General features: G+C 38.0%; 1 protein-coding gene across 4 annotated transcripts in view; it reads left to right on the forward strand.

Annotated features, from left to right (window-relative positions):
- The first annotated feature begins 435 nt into the window (after positions 1 to 435).
- FMR1 (fragile X messenger ribonucleoprotein 1) overlaps positions 436 to 15,504 on the forward strand; it is a 33,864-nt gene continuing 18,795 nt past the window's right edge. For all 4 annotated transcript variants that reach the window (XM_064463172.1, XM_064463174.1, XM_064463173.1 and 1 more), the window contains exons 1-7: positions 436 to 571; positions 9,095 to 9,147; positions 10,186 to 10,279; positions 11,271 to 11,342; positions 11,617 to 11,765; positions 12,797 to 12,890; positions 12,979 to 13,095. In XM_064463172.1, coding sequence (XP_064319242.1) covers positions 521 to 571; positions 9,095 to 9,147; positions 10,186 to 10,279; positions 11,271 to 11,342; positions 11,617 to 11,765; positions 12,797 to 12,890; positions 12,979 to 13,095 — 630 coding nt within the window. In that variant the 5' untranslated portion in view covers positions 436 to 520. The remainder of the gene's footprint in view (positions 572 to 9,094; positions 9,148 to 10,185; positions 10,280 to 11,270; positions 11,343 to 11,616; positions 11,766 to 12,796; positions 12,891 to 12,978; positions 13,096 to 15,504) is intronic.

The following is a 15,504-nucleotide window of genomic DNA, read 5'->3' on the forward strand; positions in this document are numbered from 1 at the left end:
GGACCTCAGTCACAGCTGCCGGCTCCGCTAGCCACTCGCCGCTGCGTCTGCGCGCGCGGCCCGGCCGTTAGGCGGTGGGCGAGCGGCGCGTGCTGGCTGGGGCCCTCTCCCTGCCCCGCCCCCTCCCCCCCCCACCGCCGCCGCGGCCCGCGTCACGTGACGCGGATTTAGCGTTTACATTCGAACCGGGCGGCCCCGCGCGCCCCCCCCCCGCCCCCCCGCGCGCGCCGCCCGGCGGTGACCGTTTCGCTTTCATTTCCGGGCGGCCGAGGGCGAGGAGCGGCGGCGCGTGAGCCTCCCCGCGGCGCCCTCACCCTCCCCCCCGCGGCCCCGCCCCCTCGAGTCGGAGTGAACCGAGATTCCCCTTCCCCTCCCCCGCCCAGCGCACACACACACACACCCCCCCCCCCCCTCACCCTCCTCCTCCTGCGCCGAGAGGGAGAGAAAGGGAAGGGAAGGGAGGAGGCGCCGCCGCCGCCGCCGGGCCTGGGTCTCCGGCACCGAGCCGCCGCGGCACAACATGGAGGAGCTGGTGGTGGAGGTGCGGGGCTCCAACGGGGCCTTCTACAAGGTACCGGGTGCTCGCGGCTTGCTCGGGCCGGGCCTCAGGGGAGGGAGTGGGGCCTGCGGCGGGAGGAGGAGGAGGCGGCGGCGGCTCCTCCTCCCCGCTCTGAGGGAACGCGGGGGCCGCGGGGCAGGGAGGAGAGGAGGAGGAAGAGTGGGGCAGGGGTGGAGGCCTCGGCGGCTCCCTCGCGGTGTCCGAGGAGGGGGAGCCGGGCCTCCGGGGATAGCGGGGCCGGGGCCGCCGCCGCCCCGGGGTGAGGGAACGCGAGGCCTGGTGGGGAGGGAGGACGAGAGAGGCCCCGGCCTCGGGGAGGCCTCGGGCCTTCCCCCATTGTGGGGAGGGGCGGCCCTGGTGCTGCCGGCGCCGGAGAGGAGGCGAGGGGAGCCCCCTCCTTGGGCCGCCTTCTCCTTGGCGGCGGAGCGAGGGTCAGGGCCGGGGATGGGGCATTAATTGCTAAATCCTCAGCTTGTGTCGCTACTTAAGGAAAGTCCTTCTCGCTCTCCGGGTTTCCAGGAGAGCTGCACTGCTGGTGCACGGCGTTTGAGGCGTTGGGGGGGGGGGGCTTGTTAAATGTACGTTCGTGATAAAATGCTGTCGTGGGTTCCTCCTCTTGATGCCATGGCAGGGGACCTTGCCTACTGACGTTAAGGAGAGCGTTCCTTGAGCAAATATATGTCCTGAGTTGCTAAATACATGTAATTATCAAATTTATTTCTTACTGAAACTACCTAATGGCATTCCACGTTTGTTTCCAAGCCCTTACGCGGGTGCTGAATAAAGCCATCGCTGAGCCTTGAACGTACATGCAGAGTGCTTGATATTTTTATTAATACTGTGTAGTATTGCTGTGGCTTTGCATGAGTTGGAGTGTATTCATCAGTATATTAATAGGGTATAATTTGTGGGTTTACCCTGTTCACAGAAAAATAAAATTTGGACACAATGGGGTTTGGGCCTACTATCCTTGACATGTTATCAACATACCAGAAACAGTCATGGATTGGTTTCTGCAAGTTTACCATCATCTAATTGTTCCTAGTACTTTAAAAATTGGGCCTAGTTATTGTGCAACATCCAATATTTATGTTAGCAATGAAGGAACAGGTAGAATTTCACACTCTGATGTGAGTGTGGTAGGGCAGGTTGGTATCCCAATGATACAGTTCCAACAGCTCTGAGTGGTATGAAAACAAGTCTGTAAATATGGTAAATAAGCATCCTGTGCGTTTGCAGTATTGTAGCCAGTCCTAGGTCTCTGTATTGCTTTCTGGAATTAAATTATTTAGCACTTTCAAAAATAAGTTCTGCATTTTTAAAGATACAGTATTTACTCAGAAAGAAACAGAAGACAAATATATTGTATAAGAGAACTTCTAATGAAGATTTGTCAAATTATATGAGGGTATTTACACAATCATGCAAAATAAATTACTTTGTGCATTCTTTACTGACAAATATTGTCAAAGAAACCCGGGAGAACTGAAAGCTTCTGTAACTTTTTTTGTTGCATGCAATTTTGACATCATGAGGTCCTGTACCCCTTATGTCCATAACATGCCAACGTTTCTGGTTGTAGTTCAGGTGAAAATTTCATTTGAGCATATGTTCCTGGGAGCTTATTCATTAAACATGATTTAGTGTATCTAAGTTATAACACAGGCATTACCTCCAAGTTGCATATTATGTTTGCCTTTTAACTTTTAGAAATTTAAACATAGGAATTTTTTTGTCTCTTTTTAATCTCTAACCAAGAGGACTTGGTAAAATTATCTAAGGAGACAAAAGGGGCACACAGATTTTTCTGGTCTTCACCTGTATTACCTTGTCTGGATGGAGCGTCATACTGAAGATAAATGCAGCAACTTTATTTTTTAACAAAAAAAAAAAGTGTTTAGTGTTTTTTTTGTTTGGGTTTGTGGTTTTTTTAAGCCCTCATCCAATAATGTCCAATGTAACTCAACAATTTTCCTCTAGCTTGAATTACTTGAATTTTAGGTACAATTTTTTCTTTCATCATAATGTCCATGTCACTCTGTTATTAATTTATCTAAATGTTTTCTTGAGAGTTTTGTGCCCATCTTGCAGATGGGCAATTTGATTATCAAGTGAATTGGTTGACCAAGCATAACAAGAAGTGTGTGATGTCAAGTGCAGATTTAATTGCAAGATTATTTTTTTCATTTAAAAAGTTTCTTTAAGCAGCTTCTTGAGAAATGTTTTACAACAGTAACACTGCAAACAAATCAAAATTAAAATAGTTCTTTTTTTCAGTCTCATGGTTTACTGATAACTTGTGATAATTTCTTTGGCTTTGAATCATTCTGAAGATTGTCATCAGAATATGTAAATGTTTTGGAAAAATACACCTCTATCTTGATGTTAAGATATGGAAGGGAGGAATATGAGGCTGCTGGAGTCATGAAGGGACAAAGTGGCACAAGTAGGCACCTAATTGCTACTTCATGCTTTCGTATCCTCCTTCGTAGCTGTCTTTGAGGACCTTGTAAATTCAAGTACCTAAGCACTTAGTTTCATTTTTGAGCGTACCCAGCAGCAACTTGATCTCAACAGTACAAAATTGGTTCCTAATTGTTACCTAAGCCCTGCTGAGAGTAATAAAACAGTCTTTTCTCTGCTTGTATTACCTGTGGGACTTGGTCCAGGACATGTTCTGAGATACATCTAGCAGGGTTGTGTTCCACACAAACGTAGGAGGTGGTTGGAGGATGCATGCATACTCAACTGAAGATTTGAATTGAAATTTCATACTGGTCAGGTGCACTACATCTCACAGAGTACTGGGTCATGTTGGTCTGATAGCTGTAGTGGAGACTAGTTCTTTCTGAATGGAATTAAAATATTACTTGGTGAATGCTTTGTACTTTCATGAATTTTTTCCCCTTGGCTAAGATGAATTATTCCATGGGAAGTGCAGTGCAGTCAATGAGCATGATTCAGGGGTAATTGACAATCTAGTACCTAGAGATGCTTAGTCATGACTTGGTATGTTGCTGGGCCCAGAATCCTTGGAAAGAAAAGATGAGCTTCCCTTACTTATTTCAAGAAGGCTGGTGCAACAAACCACCAGGACTGAATCTGAAGGGGAGGGAACTGCCTTTTTGCAGCTCATACCTAAGTAGCTAAATCTTGAAGATGTATGCTCTTAGAGCATATCTTTTCATGTCTATTCTTGTATACATGTAATAAGTTGGGTTTTGAACTTCTTATCTCATTCTCAGAGGATTAGTAGAGAGTCCTTTGTCTAATCATTCTGGGAGTAGCTTTAGATACTATTTGCCTCTAAAAGGGGACACACTGAATGCTTTTCCAGCATAGGATTGATTTTTTTTCTCCAGTTTGGGAGTGATTCTGTCTTTGTATCCTCTGCTAAAGATGAAAAGCATCCTGTTTATGAAGCAGATAGTTTTGGAATGATGTTTGCTGTTAACATCTATGTTGTGTGTAATCAGTTCTTGCCACTTCTTGTGCTATAACCTTGGTACATATCTTCCACTTCTTATCCTGATAGTTTTAGCACTTTGCCATTGTTTCCTTGGTTTTATAGTTAGTTCACATTTTTGCATTGAAACTACAATTGACAAAATAATTCATCTTTTGTAGTTCTTGACTACTTCTGGTCTTGCTGTCAACAACTGTTCCCTTGGCCTCCTGTTGCATCATGTATCAATTTTTACCTTTTGTTCATTGTTCCACACAGACATACCTCAGCAAATATCTCCAATCTCTTGGTACATTCACAAGCCTGTCTACTCAGTCCTTCTGAGGATGATAGCCTGTACCCTTTTGCCTCGTTTGGTCGCTGTTTCTGTGACTATTCTTTCCCTGTTCTGTTGCTTTGTATGGCCTGCCTTTCTCAGATTTGGCTAGCCATGTGGTTCCCTTTTGACTTTCTCCTTCCACCAGGTATGAAATGTTACGGAACTGTTACACAAACAGTAGATGCACGTTTGTATCAACATATCATTTTTTATCTTAAAAAGCATATTTTCCCTACTTTCACTCCTTACAGTTAATTATTCTTCTCTATTAAAATGGTTGACAATGCTCATATCATCAGATGTGAGCAAACTTTAAAAAAAGCAACAAAACTTCATGGCAGCTGGAGCCTTTATTTGTTCCTTTGAAGTGCCTGTCATTCCATTTAGCATAAAAATAATAAATATATTGGTGTTTCCAGTAATTCTTCTTTTGTATCAAATTTGTAAAATTTAGACCATATCTTCATCATATAACCCTTCTTTGAATGCTCATGTGCTTGTGAAATGCTGTGACATGTCAGTGTTGGGTTGTAAACTTTTTTACTTATTTATGTCTGAAGCATGGAGAGAAACATTGAGGGCTTATGTGACTGAAAGTAAAATTTAGTGTAGAAACTTACCATGTTTGTTTTTTGTTTGGTTTTTTTTCCCCCCCCACATTAGAGAAGAATCAACCTCAGCCATTGTAAAATGTTGTTCTGGTCACAGAAATAAAAGCAAACCTTTTTCACTGATTCTGATTTCTTTTTGTGTACTCCTGCTTGGTATCTCTGCTGTTAGTGATGGGGATCTCCCAGCTGCTGTAGTCTTTTGCTGTCCTGTTCTCTCATTTTACTTCCATCTAGTTTCACTGTTTTTAATGCTTTTCATCTATGTGTTGACATTCATCGTAGCCAGTATTCTGTCCCTTCTTGGGTGTGCATTTCAAACTTACATATATACACCTTTATGTTTGAATTTCCATGCCTAACTTACACTTTGTATTTAAAATAAAAAAGATTGATGAATGCTTATTGTACTTCTCATACTTTATGTTAAATCAGTACCTCTTCTCTGCCTTTACTGATGTCTGGGGCTGGCTTGTCCTGTGCCTGTGAACTGGGCTTACGGTGTTAAAGGTCTGATTTCTTTTTAAGCATTGTATATAATTTTACACATATTACAGAATAAAGAAAACCAAACAGTTTGACAAGCTTTACTTTTGGTTTTCCAAAGTTATTAATGGTTAAGTTTTTTACGAAAACTTTCAAATGTTTCAAAAAAAATCTATTTGTATTTAGAAGTGTACAAATACGTAGTGCTGTAGGGTCCAAATTTTATTTACAACAGATCATAATGCTGTGATAGAGAATATGAAAGACTGACGTGATAGAGTGTCTCTAACACCTTTCTGTGTCACAAGAAACTGAAGAAAAAGGAAAACCACCTTTTTATGGGTAGATGGGATTAGACAACCAAATATTTAGGCTATTAATAAATTGTTTAAGTGTTTTAAACATAAATATCATAGCAAGGTAGACAGAAGTGTGGTATATACCGCATATCTGAAATTAGCTATTTGGCAAGGCATAATTCACTTTGTAATTAATTAAAAATTCATTACAATGAATTTTTGTAATTTTATGAGGCTGTAAATTAAAAGGTAAACTACAGTGTTAAGACGTCAATGTTTTGGGGCAGGCTGGAGTGAAAACTAGGTATTCAATCTGTTTCTGTGGTTGAGTCTTCTGAACTTGGTATAAACTAAAGAAATTATGTCCATTTTATAATTTTCACTAGTGATGTCTGTATTGATGCTACCTGTGTATGGTCAACAGTTACCCTTAATGTTCCTGGTTCACATTCCTTCAGGTTTCTTGGGCTGTGACCAAAGCAATGTTGAAGACCTGTTTAAGGAGAGCTTTTTGTAGTAGTTGCAAAGCAATAAGACCCTAAAGTAATTGACTTGAAAACCTTTGCACATTGTTGGGATCATCTTCAGCCTAATGAAGTTCATTGCTCTTTCTATGAGGACAGACACAGTGACAATGACAAGAGCACACCATCCCCTATACTAGATCTTCAGTCTTCAAATTACAATGTGATGCAGACTGAAGACAAGAATTGCCCATAGTTCCATACTCTTTCAACTAGCTATATGTCCCGAGTTTTACCTTCTCCAAATAACATTAGTAGTAGACTGTTTAAAGGTCTTAGGCCTTTAACTTTATAACTTACATTTGAGTCACCACCTGGTGTACTTATTAATGGTAAGTTTTAGCATTACTGCTGCTAGGTATGTGTATTGCTGTAGTCACTAGGATTCTACTCAAGATAACTTAGATGTTATGAGATGTCAGATCTGAACATGAGATTTAGTCTTGCACTTTGCTGTCTCATGTATTTTTCTGTCATTTGTAGTAATTTTTATGGAGTGCTACTTAGAGTGTCTTTCAGTGTTTTTGTCACCATAGAGTGTGTTTGGAGAAATACTCCAAAAGTGTTTTTCATAGCAGGAAAAGTTATTTTTATTCTATTTTATGAATATGAAAAAATCAAGTATCAACAAATTCTTTCTGAGAGCATTGTGTTGTGTTTCTCTTGCCTGTTTCCCTCAAGGCTACTAAGTGTTCTTGGTGCCATTTCTGTTGGATTTGGTTTATAAAATTATCTCTGCTTTTGCATACTCAAGTGTTACTAATAATACCAAGACCTATCCTTTCCCAGTCTGTGGTGTGAAGGGGTCATATCAAACACTTGGTATTAATTACAGTATTTTTCAGGTATTAAAGGCATCTATTTCTGCTACATCTGTAAGAGTAGGTGCCTCAGATCCGCACATGACAAACATTGGAAGAAATGGGGGTGGAGCCTTTGAAAGTGATGTGTGTAATGTCATGAAATGAGTCAGGACTACAATAGTGTTTGTCAGGTCCATACCTGGTTCTGGAATTTTCTTACAGAAGACACAGCAATATGTAACATGAGATAAATGTTCAGTATCTGTAATGATCAACTGGGAGCTTTGATGCTTTTTTGTGTAAATAGCATTTCTATAGTACTGTCAATGTGATACTGAGATGTGATCTTAAATCTGTTTTGTATTGTGTCGTTAAAAAATATCAACTATGCTTGTAATCCCCTTAGAAGGAATATCTTGGGATTTTGAAATACGTAATTGTGTAAATACTATTAGAGACTGTTTTAAATGTCCTTTGGATGCTCACAATAATAAACATTCTGGTAACCTTATTCTTACAGTATCGAGAGGTGAGCAAGGTATAAAACCATTTTTTGCTGTTGTCATTACGGCTTTGCTTTGACTTCTATTCAACGTGGCATTAGTTATTTTCAGATTATTAACTAGCATCGCACTTCTTTATTGTACTGAATGTCCCTAAGTAATGATACTTGCATGCAGGTACTGCATAATTTTAATATAACCAGTTCTTGGAGCTCTTTGTCAGGTATCAGGTATTGCTCTTGTGTGATACTGAGATAGTGCTGCAACTCAGGAAATAGTTTGGCATACTTTATAAAGGAAAAATGCCAGAAGAATTTTTTTAAACCATTTAGATTCCATATGAGAAAGAAATTCTTGTCTTCTTTCAAGAGATAAGAGCTGTTGTTGTCTCAGAAGCTTGAAATGCAAGGAGAATAAAATGTTACACAGTTCATTAACTACCTCTTCTTCAGAAGTGATGGTTACTGCTAAATTATTTTCAACTTACTGAGAATTTTTCAATCTACTAAGGTGGATCTCCATTGGTAGAACAAACTTTTATGCTCAGTCTTGCTCATGGACTTTTGTCTACCTACTTTGCGAGGATATATTATATGGATGAATATTAGTAGAATACTCAGCATTTCACCAATGTTTATCTGTTTCAGAAGTTTGTAGAGATATTTTTAAAAAGAAATAAACGAAAAAACCCCAACCTAATCTTTCAGTCCCTGGTTGCCCTGTGACCTCCATCATCTGAGGCTGTGAAAAATATTTTTGGTGGTAAATCACAAAGTTCTTTGAGTATTGATCTTGCTGTTGTTGTAGATGAGGGGACATTTGGGCTTAAAGCTGAAAATTGATCGAAGGTCTGTCAATTGAGTAGCATAAGGCAGGGAAAGCCCTCTCGGTGCTGAATCCTAGTTCTGTACACTGCTTTGGGGTTGCATGGGAGACAGCACAACTGCTTTCCAGCCCCCAGAAGAAAACTGAAGGAAGGCTGCAGGGTGTTTATCTTGAGTTTGCACACTACGGAAGTTAAGTCTGATGAAGTAAGTAAGGGGAGAAGTCTGCTGAAACGGTTATAGATGAGTTTTGCTAGTGCGATATTCAATCTTACCTTGAGGTAAAAGAGAGAAGAGACAGGATTTTTTTTTTAGGAGTACTGACATGGCTTAATTTCTACACTAGTCAAAATACATAAAATGTGGTTATAAAAACAAACATTTTAAACTTTAGTTCTAAAACTATTCAGAATGTTCTTGCCATTAATTAAATTCTCTCATTACTTATGAAAAATAGGAAGAATGCATGTATAGCTCAGTGTTCTGTGTATCAGGACTCTGGCAGTCATGAACCCGAGGAGGTTAGCAGCTTTCAGCGTGTGTTTTGTATAAGTCTATTGCAAAATTGAAAAGAGTGACTTGAAAACATACTTAAACTTTGAGTTTCATCAATATCTGTGAGAGGAATGTGTTGTATGAGCTTCAAATTATTTTTTCAAATATCCATAAGTAGACCATAATTATACCTTTTTTTTCTACACAGGCATTTGTAAAGGATGTGCATGAAGATTCTATAACAGTTGCATTTGAAAACAAGTAAGTGTATTACTGATGTTATACCTATAAATGATAGAGTATCAAACTTGCATTTGATTAACCTAAACATGACTTCATAATGTAGAGTGGCATCTTTTAGATACTCTAAGCTTGCTGCTCGCATGTTTTAGAATTGTTTGATATTTACTATGTTGTGACATTTTCTGTATAAATGTGTTTAATAGTTTAAATATTTTTAAGTACAAAACTATAGTAATGTGGGTTTTGCTGGGAAGATAAACATGTTCTTGAATTTACAGGGTGACAACCCAAGTTTGAGTAAGTCAGCAGTGGTACCATGGCTGCCTCTTTCTCATGTGAATATCTTTGGATGTAGTAGATTACATTATTACAAAATTTTTTTATAGTCAAGTCATAAGTACCATTTTTCTAAGCTAGAAATAAAATTATGTTCCTTTCCCATCATTTAAGGGCGTAAAAAGTTAACCTTCCATTATACCATTTAGTTCAGGTCTGATTCCCTTCAGAAAGGCAATAACACACTGCTATATACTTTTTTTCTGTGAATCTTTGTCATGGCATCATCTGCTGTATTTTGGAAATTGTTTTCTAGTTTCTTTAAAAATTATCTTTTCTTGTCATGCTTATTTATTCTGTGTTAAAGAAACCGAGGATTAAAGCTATTCAGACTGGATCCTGATCAAGTTTTAATAATCCATAGTAGAACCAAAGAAAAAGCAGAAACAGGCTTGTTTTGCAGGAAGTGTCCAAGTGTGTTATGTAACATTTTTAAACTTGTGTTTCTAATGTTCAGGTTAAAACCTGTAACTGTAAACAGAGTAAAAGCTGCTGCTGGAAGATTTCAGAACAGTGCAGGTGGCATCAGGGATTTATTTAAGATGCTTAATGGTCACTTAGGTGTGTTTCTTCTTGTAATGTGATCCAATGTATATATAACCTTTAATACATATATGCACAAAAGCTCCACAAAATTTAAAAATTTAATTGATTAAAAATGATTTCTATTTACAAAGAAGGTAAAAATGTTTAGGCTGTTCACTGTATTTTTATTTCTAGCTGGCAACCAGAGAGACAAATACCATTCCATGATGTGAGGTTTCCACCACCTGCAGGCTATAATAAAGATATAAATGAAAGTGATGAAGTAGAGGTACGTATGCTCCATTAGTTACATTTCTTCTGAGAAGAGAGAGAACTCGGGGTGAAATATGTCAGCCAAGCCAGTGGAAGGCTTGCTTCCATGTTAGACGCTGTCACCTTTTTTGATTTCAAGTACTACATAAAATGCAATGTTAAGCATGTCATCGAAAAGAGATTTTGACAGTTGTAAACCATTCTGGAATTCCATGTACCATGACCTCCATGCTGATTTACAAGCATGATCACTGTTTCTTTGATTACAGAACAGTTCTTTATCAGAACTGAATTAATGTAGAAATAGATGTTGGTCTGTAGTTCTTCAGCTCTCAGCTAATCATATCTCTATTATTAAAACTCTAGGCTGAATGAGATAATTTGCATTATGTGTGTGTATGTACCGTAAAATATATGTGTATATGTAAATACTTATAAAAACTTCCATATTTAATAAAATGCATTTTTATAATTACTTCAAAAAAAAGAACACTTTCAAGATTTAGATTTTGCTTGTATGCTGTTTAAGTTTATTTTGATTTGAAAGCTAAGAAAATGTCAAAACTTCCTTGGTGTGGGTGTGACCAGTATCATATATATGCTAAAAAAGTGTATATAGGTGTCCTCTTCCTTCTACCCACTGGTAGGACCTCATCAGACCTACGCACAATTAGAAATATTGTTGATTAAATATTGCAGATGTAAAAGGCTAAATTATCTCTCTTCTGACTGTATGCAAGACTGAAGCAATTAATGCCAGTAGATGGGTACAATATTATTTATCTCTACAATCTTATATACATAGTTTTATATCCTACCTGTATTTGCAATACACATTTCAGCTGTCACATGCTTGCTATGTAGTGCTTAGATTAGAGACTTTATGTCCCAATATATTTTGCTGGATTTCGCTCCTGTAGCAGAGTTCCTGATCATATGAGTCAGTGTCAGCTTCTGTGATGCCTTTTAAGAATGCTACAGATACATAATGTGTGTATTTTGTTTAGGTTTATTCCAGGGCAAATGAAAAAGAACCCTGCTGTTGGTGGTTGGCTAAAGTGAGAATGATAAAGGGTGAGGTAGGAATATGCATATATACATATATATATTTTATATATTTATTTATACTTTTTTCTTGTGCTCTTTTTTATATTGATGTGCACGGTGTATTTAACTTGCCCTTCATTTTCAAAGGGTTTCTTGATTAGGACTGTTAAAACTAGCATTAACCTCAACCTTAAAAGTTCAAATTTGATTTGTACGGTTAACAAAAAGTGCCATTTACTTAATAGTGTAATGCTCACTCTTGTCATAAAATGTGTGGCTTGGATGATTTTATTATTTTTATATCAGTTCTACGTAATAGAATATGCAGCCTGTGATGCTACATACAACGAAATTGTCACAATTGAGCGTTTGAGATCTGTGAACCCCAATAAACCCGCAACAAAAGATACTTTTCATAAAATCAAACTGGCAGTTCCAGAAGATTTAAGGCAAATGTAAGTACAAGTGTTTCTTTATAACTTCTTTCAAAATGTGAGTAACTTCTTAAGCCTTGAGGCAAGAAGGAATAAGAGTGCTTTTTAATGTTCCTAATGAAATTTTAAAATTTTCCTGTAAGAATTTAGAAAATACAAATGTGGACATGCTTATACTTTGAAAGAGAGTAGATGATTTTTGAAATGCATTTTAGTCCTGGAGGAGGAAATACTTTCTTCCAGGTTTTAAGGTTTGTGTGCGGTATAGATTAAGGCGCTTATTCTTACATCTGTTCGGCGATGTACACAGATTAATCTGAATCCATTCTTTGTCAACTTCATTGATCATTTTCAAGTGGGCACTCTTTCATTGACAGAGTATCAGACAATCTATGCAAGTTGATACTTAATGACAAAAGAAAACACTGCTTTATATTGCTGTTAGTTTTCTCCTAGAACACGGACGTGTTGTTCTCATGTAAATACAGCTCTAAAACTCAGATTAATACTGACTCTGGTTTTATAGCTTCATATCACTTTCTGCTTTTTTGAGATACATGTTATTGCCTCAGTGTGGATCAAGCTATAGATACAGGTTAAACTAACAATTTGTGAGGTTATTGTTACAATACACAAGTTAACTAAGTAGCGAGTGGACAGAAGCCTGGAGAGGTAAAATCCAGCATGAGATAAGCATAAAATCATTAGAATGCTGCAGTGATTACAGTGAAGTCATAAATCCTACTGGTTCATGGTGTGTTTGAAATTTTGGACTTGCCATTTGTAACGATTAGAGCTTTTTAATATAGTTTTACTTAACTGGTTTGTCATTTTGTAGATGTACCTACAGAAAATTTCTGAAATATTTCTAATCCTGCTTATGTGAAAATGAAAGAAAAATGAGTAAAATAAATGATAACAGAATAAAATAACACCTGCATTAACAGGGAGAACTTGGATATATTTAGATTCTTTGTATTAAGAAATTAATCTTTTTGGCTGTGAACCGTAAACGCAGTAGTTTTTTAACTTTGTAGCATTTTTATTCCTAGGTGTGCCAAAGAATCTGCACATAAGGACTTCAAAAAGGCAGTTGGAGCTTTTTCTGTAACATATGATTCTGAAAACCACCAGCTTATTATTTTGGTAAGTACAAATGTCTAACCGTATCATTGGCAGTGGTTTGTTTCAAAAGTTCATGTGTAAACCCGTGTTTTCTCTATTAATAATTTAGTCAATCAATGATGTAACAACAAAGCGGGCAAATATGCTGATTGATATGCACTTTCGAAGTCTTCGTACCAAGTTATCCCTGATACTGAGAAATGAAGAAGCTAGCAAACAGCTGGAGGTATGTTGTTTTTCCCTGAAATAATTTGAGTTTAAAAAAAATAATACTCGCACATTTGTTAGCTGGTGGGACTTGAAAGTAACTATTATGTAATGATACTGTTCTTGGTGTTAAAAAGACAGGTGTAACCCAACAAAGAAGTTTATGGTTCTTGTGAAGGCTCATCTTTATTCAAGCTCATTTTATTCAGCAGGATTTTGTGTAGGATTAAATAAAAGTATATATTAAATTTTTTCCAGAGTTTGAAGGATAAAATAGTTAGCCGTTGTTGTTATTATCATCATTACTATTAGCACAAATAGCGCCACATATTCGATAGCTTTGAATTACTGTTGGGTAAAAATAGATGGGAGTGAATATAGTGTGATACTGAGATGGACTAGAACTGGATCTTGCAAAACACCACAGTGAAAACGAGAGAGGGAAGGGGTGAGACTGATGTTGGTAGGATGTATGAAGGAATGGGTTTGTCTACAGATAAAACGTTAGGAAGTCATCTTACCAGCAGATACAGCTTCTGATATTCCTGTGACTGGAGAGTGGGTGTTGACTGGCAAGAAACTTGACTCATACTTGTCCATGGGAGGAAAAGAAAGAGTAGGCTAGGAAATAAGGGGATCTTTATACAGTAGAATTAACACTTCTTCATGGCTTTTCTCCTATCTACAAATCAAAAAAAAGCAACATTTCTGAAAACGTCTTTTTAGCTTCACTGTTAAGAACTAGAAAGTACCACTTGAACTATTGTAATTCAGTTTTACATGGGTGTATACCAGCTCTGCTACTTTAGAGCCAGGTTTCATTCCTCCACACTCCAAGGTTTGCATCTATTTCGTTTTAGTGTGAAGTGAGATGTAGTGTAGTAGTTCAGGCCACTTGTAACACTGAGTAGCCTACCAGATACAAGAAGTTCTCTCCTGTTGTTCTCTTTCTAGTCTCTTGATTTCTGTATTTCAGGGCTGTAATCCAAGTTTGTTTGGGGTCTTGATTTTTCTCAAGACCAAGAAAGAACCAGTTTCTTCTCACCGGTATTCCTTCTTGAGCACCCCACTGTAGCTCTTCAGTAATCCATTATTCTCTGTCTTCCTTCAGAACTGACAATTGTGTGGGCAGTTTACCTCCTGAAGTGCAAAGTATTATTTTGGAGGTGGGAAGAACAACAGCCTCTTTAGAGCTAATTCTCTTTACATGCCCCCACAAATGCATGCACCAACAGCTGTTGTCATTGATTCCTTTCCCAAACGAACATTAGATCATTGCTGTTGTTGTGAGGCTGAACCTTTTGGCTGCTGTGAATGACTTGAGAACTTGGATTTGCTTCTCACTAGAAAACCATTATTGGGCTTTACTTTCGTGAGCAGTACTTAAGTGAAGATTGTTGTGAGACAAATATATACGGTTATAGTTTGCATGACAACAGTTGTTTGGTATTTTTCATGTTGGCATCTGTGTCAACTGTACTTACAATAAATATAAAATCAAATTTAACCAAACCTGAGAAGAAAAGCTTCAGACAGTAATAATCATACTCATGATTTCTGAGACACTGACATACAAACAGACTGCACATGTCCTTCTGCAGAAGAAATATTTAGTGAACACTGTGGGCTTTACTGCGTTATTAATAGTTCATTGTTTCCATCAAATAAACTTTTCAGTGTCTTATACTCTGAACTTTAAATGTCTGCAACTTTTTTCTTCTAGCAATTTTACCTTTCTTGATTTCAGAGCTATAATCACTAGACCAGCTTCTTTTCTTTGTTTCTTTCCATTTGTTGTATCTTGTACCTTCTTTCTTTTCTGTATATTAGCTTCTTGACTTGCAGGGCTCTACTTCTCAAGCGTGGCTTTTAGAGCATCAAGTAAAATAACCAATTATTTGTTTGCGTTCTTTCCCCGTAGGTGTGGCTTAGTCGTTATTTTGAAATACTAAAAAGCCTGAATTTACAAGTGTACTTCTGCATTCTGGTTTGTTGTTTTATTCTATCTAAATGCAATTCAGTCATGGCCTCTAAGTAGGTATTAATACATTATTTGCATAGCTGTTTCTTACTAATTTATTGGAGAGAAGTAGAATACAGGATTATGTTTAAAATAATCTTGTAATAATTTACAGAAAAACTAATGATATTGTAGTACAAGCAATATCTCTACAGTGTGACTGTCATAGCCAAGGTTCCCAGTGGTGATGTAGCTTCATCTTTTTTGTATTGTAGATAGTTGTGTTAACAACTGATCGTTAATTTGATCATTCTGTTCTCTACTCTTATGTGGTGGCCTATTAGTAAATCAGCATTTGGATTATCTGTTGCACTGTAGATCTGTGGGCATTTAAAATAATTTCTGCTTTCTGAGTTGTCTATAAACTAGTTAATAAAATGCTTGATAAAGCTCCCTGAGTATTTGAAG

The sequence above is a fragment of the Phalacrocorax carbo genome, chromosome 11 (genome assembly GCF_963921805.1).
Source record: "Phalacrocorax carbo chromosome 11, bPhaCar2.1, whole genome shotgun sequence".
In the NCBI taxonomy this organism is placed as follows: Eukaryota; Metazoa; Chordata; class Aves; order Suliformes; family Phalacrocoracidae; genus Phalacrocorax; species Phalacrocorax carbo.